This window comes from Zootoca vivipara, chromosome 4 (assembly GCF_963506605.1).
Source record: "Zootoca vivipara chromosome 4, rZooViv1.1, whole genome shotgun sequence".
Lineage (NCBI taxonomy): Eukaryota > Metazoa > Chordata > Lepidosauria > Squamata > Lacertidae > Zootoca > Zootoca vivipara.
This window is the reverse complement of record NC_083279.1, coordinates 63,103,374-63,113,179: the sequence shown is the minus strand read 5'-3', so window position 1 is coordinate 63,113,179 and position 9,806 is coordinate 63,103,374. Positions and strand designations below refer to the sequence as shown.

Genomic DNA, 9,806 nt, shown 5'->3' with positions numbered 1-9,806 from the left:
AGCTAAAGACTCGCGTCTCTCTCCTCCCCTCCCTTCACCCGTATAAGGTGAGTGTTTTTGTCCCGCGGCACCATCCTCCGGCAAATCTCATTGGCAAATTTCAAGGCGCTGTGCATCATGGGCAGAGAGCTGCACAATCCCCACCCCAAATATGTAAGCCGTCTCCTCATCTCTTCCGCCCTTAGCGCAGTTCTCATTGGCAAAAACGAGAGAATGGAGTGCAGCTATTGGCTAAAAATAACAAGGCCTGCCCCCCCCTCGATGGCTTCTTACACTCTGTTTACTTCCGCTCTACAGAAGCGGGCAAAGCGAAGGATTTCTATTGGCTGCGGCGCGCGGGGGCGGAGCGGGCTCGCACGACTTGGTAGATGCCTGAGCCCCGCCGCCCTCGCCCGCAAACACTACCTAGGTAGGCAAAGCTTCGCTCAGGTGTCTGAGGCAGGAGGTGTGAGATTCGCGCGCGCGAGAGAGCGAGCAATGTGGTCGTTGCTGCTGCTGCTGCCGTTGGTGGGGGTCTCCGGGGTGGGTCAGATCCCTCCGCACGAGGACGTGGCTCGGGTCGCGCGCTTCGTGGCGCACTCGTGCGATTGGGGCGCGCTCGCCACACTTTCCGCGCAAGACCCGCCGATGCGGGGCCAGCCTTTCTCCAACGTCTTCTCCGTCAGCGACGGGCCACTGGGGTCGCAGCAAGGCAGCGGGGTGCCTTACATGTACTTGACGCCGCTTGAGGTCTCCGTGCAAGATTTGCAGGTGAGGGGGCGGGGACCGGCGACCGGCATTTCAGTTATTCTGAGATGAGGGAAGACCTCGCGACACAGCAGCAGCAACTGTCTGAGGTCGGCTGTAGTTATTCAGTGCAGTGGAATGTACTCTGCACGTGTTCAGAGGCACTGTCGCAGGGCTGAGCTTCGTTACTGAAACAAGGTTCCGAAGCTGAGGCCTGGTGAGTTCCAAATCAAGTTAAGTCTTGTGTGTACATCATCATTATTAATTACAATATGCATGTACAATTGTGTTATGCATATATAAAGTGCCTTAAGAGGGCATTTGATTTTTTTAAAAAATCCATAAAATTTAAATTATTTCAGTATATAACAACATAAATTATTGCTGTGTTTTATCCCATTCATTCTGATGAGCATTCCTCGTTTTCTCATCTCAGTTATTGCAACAACCTTGTGAGGTAAGTTAGGCCAAGTTTTATGACTGTCGCGGTATCTCCCAGCAAGCCATATGACTGCGCAGGGATCTGAATGTGAGTCTTCAGGGCCAAATAAAGTGTAACATGAAAAGTGTCTCTTACATTAATAAAAGTTCAAAAGGGTGGGATAAATGAAAATCTTGGTGTTGGGGGAGGTTTTTAGTTCTTTCTCCTGAACTATCTTCCTAATAAAACCACATGAATACCTTCTTCCACAGCTGCCTTTTGTCTTTCAGGACAAAACATACAGTTATTGCTTATCATATGGGTGCCAGTATGTTTGACCTGCGTAATAACAACAGCTCTTGGAGACAATTTTAGGCAAAAAATAAAAAATGGTGCTTACCCAATCTAAAACACTACCCACCCTGTCCAGTTAATTCTGTGAAAATGTCAACATACAAATTTGTTTTCATTTATAGTTAACATGTTCTATATCTTTCTAAACAACCTTGTCAGGATCTGCTTTGTGGGCCAAATTTGACAGATGGGTGGGGCAAGCATGGTTTAACAAACTCACCTTGGTTTCAACATCCCAACTTGTGGCCAGTCCTGAGCTATAAAACAGGCATCCCCAAACTGTGGCCCTCCAGGTGTTTTGGCCTACAGCTCCCATGATCCCTAGCTAACAGGACCAGTGGTTGGGGAAGATGGGAATTGTAGCCCAAAACATTTGGAGGGCCGAAGCTTGGGGATGCCTGGCTTAAAAGATCTAAACCTGTAGGTCAGGAGCAGGAAACCTTTTACATTCTGAGGGCCACATTTAGTTCTGGGTATCATTCCGGGGCATACATGTCAGTGGTAGGGCAAGAGACAACTGGGTGGAAGCAATGAATATAAATGTTACGTTTGTACAGTAGTTTAGTTTCTACACATACCATATTTTTCGCTCCATTAGATGCACTTTTTTCCTCCTAAAAAGTAAGAGGAAATGTCTGTGCGTCTTTTTTTTTTTTTAAATTTTTTTAAAAATTTTATTTGAAAGATTGATAAAACAGTAAGAGGAAATGTCTGTGCGTCTTATGGACTGAATGTGTAGTCCCGGGAGCCGAATTGCCCAGGGGCGAAAGGCAGACCGTGCTTCTTCTTCTTCTTCTTCTTCTTCTTCTTCTTCTTCTTCTTCTTCTTCTTCTTCTTCTAAGAAAGAGCCAAATGCTAACAAGAGGGAAGGAGAGTGTTGAAAGGAACCCGCTCAGCAGCTGATTGCAAGAGATCGGGGAGGGAGATAAGGGACGCTAGCTCCCTTCCCACCCTGCCCAGCCCCCTTGCCCAGGCCTCCATTGTTGTCTGCAGATGGAGGCTGTTTGTTTCCTCAGCGACATGTGACTGGCTGATTAGATTATCTGTCTGGAAACTGTAGAAATGGCTCTCTTTCCTTTCCTAAAGAAGCTGCAGAACTGAGTTGAACCCCATAAAAACAGGATTTTTTCCCCTTTGCAAGGTAAGCTCAACAACTTTGAGCTGATCCTCAAAAATGGAGCTTTCCCCCTTTGCAAAAGAAGCTTCCTCAAATATTTAGTGGGGGGGGGGCAAAGGCACCTAGGCCTCTAGGAGTTGGCTGCTATGCCTAGGATAATTCAAGAAAGCAAAAAATTTTTTCCTTGTTTTCCTCCTCTAAAAACTAGGTGTGTCCTATGGTCAGGTGCGTCTTATGGACACATCCACGGTACACCCACACATTCCTCTCTCATCCTCCATCCAGACAAGGAGGTATTATCAGAGTTCAAGGGCATATTCTAGCCAGGGGGAAACACTCAATGAAGGTGTGAAGGCGTGTGGCTTGGGGAGAATCCTGTGGGGCTGGAGGGCTGCATTGGACCCCCAGTGTCACGGTCCGGTCGGCGGGCGTCAGGACCAGAGGCAAGATGGTGGTGAAGAAGCAGGGTCGAAGGCAGAGGCGAAGGTCCACGGGGAACGAAGCAGGGCGAAGGCAAAGCGAGGGTCCAGGAACAAGAAGCAAGGCGAAGGTCCACGGGGCAAGAGCAAGGCGAAGGCGAAGCAAGGGTCCAAGGAGCAAGGAGCAAGGCGAAGGATCCAGGAACGAGAAGCAAGGCAAAGGTCCACGGGGCAGGAGCAAGGTGAAGGCGAGGCAGGGGTCCAAGAAGCACGGCAGCAACAAGGCAAGGGTCCAAGGAACAGGAGGCCAGATGCAACCAGGCAGGGATAGCGTTGCTGTGGCAAAGAGCTGAAGGGAAATGCTGGGCTTTTATCCCTCCCAGCTCCTGCCACCAGGTGCAGTGAGATCTCAAGTGGCCTCACCTGGGTGATTACTCCTTGCCTCTCCAGCACAAGCTGAGGACTTCACCTGTGTGGCCACGCCTTGCTTCTCCAGCACAAGTTGAGGCATGCCCCAGTCCTGCAAAGCACTACAGGCCCCAGAGCCTGACTCCTGCCCATACTCCTGACATCCAGTCCCAATATTGGACCCCCAGTCCCCCAGCTTTAGTTAATAAAATGTTACACTTAATCATGCTTTGTTTTAATTAGATGTGGTGAAGAACTAGGTCTGCATATGCTTAATCTTCACAGTTGTTTCAATTTTGCAGTAAGGTTATTTGTATAGTTTCCTAATACATGTATGCAATTGATGACATAGGCAATTACTGATCTAATTGAAGCTTGGTGAGCATTGTTTTGGATGGAAGGATTATTAACCTCTTTGCCTGCCCTTCTAAAGAATGCAGGAAGTTTAGCACAGCCTTAATCTGTAAGTTGCGAAACTTGCATTCAATTGATCAAACCAACTACAGTGGTACCTCTACTTACGAATTTAATGTGTTCCGAATGCACATTTGTAAGTCGAAAAAAAATTGTAAGTCAAATCCCATAGGAATGCATTGGGAGAAAAAAATTGTAAGTTGAAGCAACCCTATCTAAAAATTTGTAAGTAGAAAAAATCCTATCTAAACCGCATCCAAGATGGCGGACGGAGCTCCATTCGTAAGTAGAAACATTCGTAAGTAGAGTTATTCGTAAGTAGAGGTACCACTGTAATGGATATGTAGCCAAATAAGATGAATACAAACTGCCATGGAAAGCTGAGTAGGGAAGTCCATTCCTTCTGAAGGAGGCTGCAAATTATTTGCCTTAACATATGTTTTCACAGATACCTGAATACTCAATTCTTGGGCGGCTTCTCTTCTGTTTTTTTTGGAAATAAGCAGAGTGTTTGCTGTTCCTACACATTTTATTGTGGCCTTGCAGATCCCTTGAAACACATAATGATCTAGCTTATATGGTTCAATGAGTTTTCACTACCTCCTTTAGAAACCCCAAGTGAACGTCATCAGGTCTTCTAAGCTTTGATTATTATTTATCTTGTTAGACTTCTCTGTTGAACTATCTGTTGTGGTAGTGGTTGGCTATAACATGCCAATTTTGTCTCTTTTCTCCCACCCACCCCAATTTCCCATTTTGCCTAACATCCAGTATGACGAAGAGTTTGGAGAACTTGATTTTGCTTGGTCCCAATAAAAGTAACTGGCCTACCTATAATTCATGAATATTGCATGTTGATTCTGATATTTCAGAGTGGATTTCACTTGTATGCTGTGAAAATAGTCAACTGCAATGTCACAAAGCTCTCCGACTTAGCATTGCTTCCCAAAATCTTTATATGGTTTAAAGGACAATTCTGTTAAGCTTACTCAATAGCTTATTTCTCTTCAGAAAGTGGAAGGAATATCTCAACAAGTGCTGCCATCTCTTATCTCTTGTAACATACAGTACAGCTGTTTGGACTGCCTTCAGTCATATGGAGACATCTGCTTACAGATAACGCTCCAAATGTAACCATGATTCAGCTGTTTCTTGACTGTTTTTCTCCTGTCACTGCCATTGGTTTATATTGTGCAAATAAGTGCCAAATGTGTGGTTTTTATGCTTAAAATCATGTGCTGCTGAAACTTCACTTTTTTGGGCTGAAAAATGAAACTGGTGGAATTTCCCAAGAGGTCACTGACAGCTTTGTGCCTGTAAAAAGAAGAGAAGCAGATTTCAACATTGTGTGACTTTTATAATTTTGTTATATGACCATGACCCTTGAATTGCAAAGAAAATGAAACTCATCTTTCCAGCATAGAAATGCTGATCAAGTATCCAGATCAGCTTGTTTAAAATGTGCTAACCTATTCAGTAAATCTGTAACATTTATGTATTTTTTTGCCACTTGCATTGCAGGTAAATGCCAATGCCTCCCTAACAATGTCCTTGGCACAGACACCTTACTGCAAAAAGGAAGGTTATGATCCTCAGAATCCACTGTGTGCCCATGTGATCTTCTCTGGAATAGTTGAAAAGGTACCCTATGATATTTGGGCATACCAGAAGAATATAATGCTCACTGGCTGAGAACTAGAAAGCAAGTTTCATAACACTGATGATATATGCCTCTTAAATATACTTATTTAAAAGTTACCTTCCATGCATTCAAATAATTTATGAAAGGGGGAGCAGAGCTGTGTGTGCTGGACGTGTGGCAAAAATCCCTGTTTTAGCATGTTCTATCCCTAAATTGTAGCACATTCCCAGGTGTGAAGCGGGAACCAAATGCTTATGTATGTTTCTCCATGCAGCCAGGAACACCAATTGTGTAGGGCTCCAAATCACATGAAGTGGTCAGCACACATTCATCTAAAACTGTTCTGGGTGGTTTCCATATCCCTTCACAAAAGATTTGGGGTGGACAAGGAGATGAGACAGAATGCAAGTTCCATTTCACAGCCTGAAGTCTTTGAGCTAACAAAAATACTTTGTTGGATACTGCCCTATGTGTACTTACATGTCATTAATCTTGTTGAACTCAGTGGGACTTAGGTTGAGTAGACATGCATAGGATTGCATTGTCAGGCAAAATCAAAGAGCTGTAACTTTCTTGAAGAAACAAACAAACAAACAATAATAATAAAAAAATAAATAATGAGGGGAATTAAGACTAAGAGAGTTGAGTGGGGGTGCCCGTGTAATCTCACTGTATACAAGTTGTACAAGTGACAATAAAGTATTTCAATTTCAAATAAACCTTTATTGTCACTACACCACCTGTGTGCAGTGAAATTAAACCCATGTGTTTTCTTGTTCCATATACTTTGGGTGTGTTGAAAAAATAGGAAGTATTGTATGAGCTTTATAATACCTGACTAACTTCACACAAATGGGTCAAGTAGTCTTGAAAACATCTTGGTTTGGATCCAGAGGAAGTTAGTCATACTTTTATCTCATTGATTTAAGAGGAACTGAAATATGACCAACTTCCTCTGACTCCATCCCTGAGTATTACTTGAATAATGTTTATATGTGCACTCTTCTCTCTTTTTCTTGCATTTTGAGATAGTTTGAAAGAAAGTACAAGATACTGTGGTTAACTAATATGTCTGTGAAATTACATATTTGGTAACCTGTTTGTTAGGTTCAGAATGATACAGAAGCAGACTTTGCAAAGAAGGCTCTCTTCAGTAGACATCCTGAAATGGCTACGTGGCCATCTGGTCATAACTGGTTTTTTGCTAAACTCAACATCACCAACATCTGGGTCCTGGACTACTTTGGTGGAATCAAAACTGTGACTCCTCAAGAATATTTTAAAGCTACACCATAGTAAGTATTCAAGTTACATTGCTTGGGGAATCTTGTTTTTCAGCATCTGATTTCTTTATTCCACAATACTCCTTAAGTGATCCTGAAAGCCATAGGATTTGAAGTGGTCACTTATTTTTATATATATTTGAGAGAGACCAAGGAAGCAGAGGGCTAAGAGCAGATCTTTAAGAACCCCAACAATTTGAAGGAAAGCAGCAGAAGAGCTCCTATGGAAATGCTGAAGTAACTCTTAGGTTGTAAAAGAGACATCAAAGGACAGAACCAGAGAGAACTAGGGTATCAAGGGCATCAAAGAAGAGCACAGCTATATATCTCTCACGGAAATAAATGGGACTTCAAAAGCTGAACCTTGGTCATTTTAAAATGCTATCCAAAAGTTATGTTGGTTTTCATCTAGTCCGGTAGTGTCTCTTCTGATGGGCAGCAGCTCTGTAGGGTCTCAGGCAAACATCTCTTCTAGTCTTTCAGAGAGTGGTCCCTTTTAATTTGAGATGCAAGAAGTGAAACTTAAGACTGTCCATATAAAGCGTGTGTTCTACCACTGAACTATGGAATATCCTCTGGACAGCAGGGCCTTGCAAAAAAGAAAGTACCAAGACATTAAGACTGACTACATACCATTTTAATTTATTTCTATTTTTTCTTCTCTGTAGGCAAGGAAGATGCTTGAATGAAACATTGTCTCCCTTTTTCACTGGTCACTTTTGTAACAGCAAACCATCCATAATCTCAAAACTGCACATTCCTTTGGAATTCTAAGGGATTGCTTACGCCATATGAGTACAAAAAGGCTTTTAAAGTATGGATTCCTTGCAAAGGAAATCTTAAATTCTGTGCACAAAAATATTTAGAGTATGCAAATCTGCATACTGTGCATCATTGATTCTGCTTTTGGGACTTTGATTTTTAAAGAAGCTATTTTTCAACAAGCTTATTTAGAGAAAAATACAATTGGGGGTACATCTCTGAAATAGAGAAAAGAGAAAAGTGCAGTGGAGAAAATTTGTTGTTGAAGAAACATCCTGAAATGTTCAGCTATATTCTGGACTTGATCCACAGATTCATGCGTAGCATTGTTTGCTGGGTGATTTATGCTGTCAGCTGACCATATTGATAAGGGGTATGCCTGCAGCCCTAATTCAGCTAGGGTCAGTTTATGCATATGTGTGCCTACAAGGCAATATATATTGGCAAGTGAAGTGCCAAACTTGATGTGTCTGTAGTAGTGCAGTGAAACTGCACCAGTTATGTAGAATGGGGGTGTCAGTGATTTTAGCAGTAGAGCAGAGCACATGAATGTGGGCACTAAAGCATCTTTCTGTCCACAGCTTAACTCCCTGCAGCATCTCTCTCTGAGTGTTTGTAGCTTAGCAGAGTTTGCTTGTAGTATTCGGGGTTAACTGAGAGGAAAAGCAACTAGGGTACAGACTGCAGGGTGGTAGGCCTTGGGTGGGCAAAACATCCTATGATCCTCAGCCATGTGGCCCTTTGCTGTTAAAATTAGACCCTACCCAGACCTTTCTTCTTATGCAATTTGGGGCAGTTCTGTGTTTAAACCCATAGCAATGTCTAATTTGACCTGGTACCATATGACAGAACTACATGCTTAGCTATATTCACCTCTGTGCCTTATTTACTGCTTGTGCCAAAAAACTCTGAGGGCTTCATTTGAACTTAACATAATGTCAGTTCCATTATGGATGATCGTTTTTAAAAATCAACTAAGTTGTAGTCCTTGATTATAGAGTTTGAAATCGGGTGCTGAAGTATTCTGTAAACCCATTGTTAAAGAAAGAATATGATTCTTCCCAGTGCCACAAGATTGATTGTAAACAATCTTTAATTCTGAGATATTCTTATGAGAGTAGTACACAGAATGCATTAATCTTATGAAACCGTGTTGTCTTACCACAGAGCAGAAAAAGAATTTTAATATATAATGTGGAGCCATGTTCCCATACCTGGTGCCCTCCAGATGTTGCTGGACTACAACTCTATCCCTGACCAGCTGGCTGGGGCTGATGGGAGTTGGAGTCCAACAACTGCAGGTTAGTCACCCCTGGGGAAGGCTGATGTTGAAGGCTTGCTGCTGTCTCTCTTGATGAGTTTCTTGTTTTGTGTTGAAAAGGGTTCTGTCATAGCGGATACATGATTGAAATCTGAGAAGATCAAGCTGTCATGACAGAAGTGCAAAACCCACAAAGGGTAGTGTGAATCCTGCCAAGGATGTGTCACTTTCAAGGCATCAAATGTTTTTGATCACATTCTTTTCTTCACCCACAATTGTTAAGGTATAAGACAATTAGAAAATTTTGGTGGCTGTTCTTGCTGTGTTGCTGTCCGGTTAACTAAACAAGTTAGGCCTTAGTCATCAACATGTTTCCTTGGAAGTAATTTTCACTTATTTATAGAAATAACTTTTCCTACCTCTGATGTGGCTACAAATGGCTTGCATATTTTTATCTTGAGAAATTACATAATTGTGTTGCACATGGAAGTTCTAGCTTCCATAATAAATCCATAGTTAAACAGTATGGAAATAAAAATATATTCTTGGAAATGAAGTTGCCCTGTTTCTTATTATATGTTGTGTTTCATATTTGGGGGGGGAGAGAGGAATAGAGGAAAATTTCTAACAGTGTAAATTGTCTGAAAGTGTGTAAAATGTGTGAGTTAAAACTTACAGCATTTTTTCCAGATCAGATTTTCTGATGCCTGCCACGATTTTTTAAAAAAGACATGGATTTTATTGTGAAACTTAAATCTGATAACTAATATATACTCTGGTGTTTTTCCTCAGTGTGCGCTTCCAGTCTGCAACATTTCTTTTTTGCTTTTGTACTACTTGGGTAAGTCATTTCAGGAGAGTCTGATTTGGCTTAAGCAGTATGATTTAATGCTTCCCTCTTTTATACTGTCTATTACCTACCGTAGGTTTCATATTCATAAAGGTAAAGTGGCAAGCAGGGCCGGCTCTAGGTATAGTCCCTGTGGCGCGGGGTGCTAG

At 42.4% G+C, this 9,806-nt stretch overlaps 1 protein-coding gene across 1 annotated transcript; it reads left to right on the top strand.

Moving 5' to 3' along the window:
* The first annotated feature begins 339 nt into the window (after nucleotides 1-339).
* Nucleotides 340-9,524, top strand: CREG1 (cellular repressor of E1A stimulated genes 1). The gene is made up of 4 exons (XM_035116253.2): nucleotides 340-750; nucleotides 5,381-5,500; nucleotides 6,609-6,796; nucleotides 7,453-9,524. Coding segments are annotated over exons 1-4 (582 nt in total). The 5' UTR covers nucleotides 340-477; the 3' UTR covers nucleotides 7,454-9,524.
* The last annotated feature ends 282 nt before the right edge of the window (nucleotides 9,525-9,806 follow it).

What these genes read in the sequence shown, in the direction of transcription:
- CREG1 (XM_035116253.2), top strand. Translation starts at nt 478, where the DNA reads ATGTGGTCGTTGCTGCTGCTGCTGCCGTTGGTGGGGGTCTCCGGGGTG. An exon ending in TCTCCGTGCAAGATTTGCAG is followed by an intron (nt 751 to 5,380) that starts GTGAGGGGGCGG and finishes CTTGCATTGCAG; the next exon opens with GTAAATGCCAATGCCTCCCT. An exon ending in TCTCTGGAATAGTTGAAAAG is followed by an intron (nt 5,501 to 6,608) that starts GTACCCTATGAT and finishes CCTGTTTGTTAG; the next exon opens with GTTCAGAATGATACAGAAGC.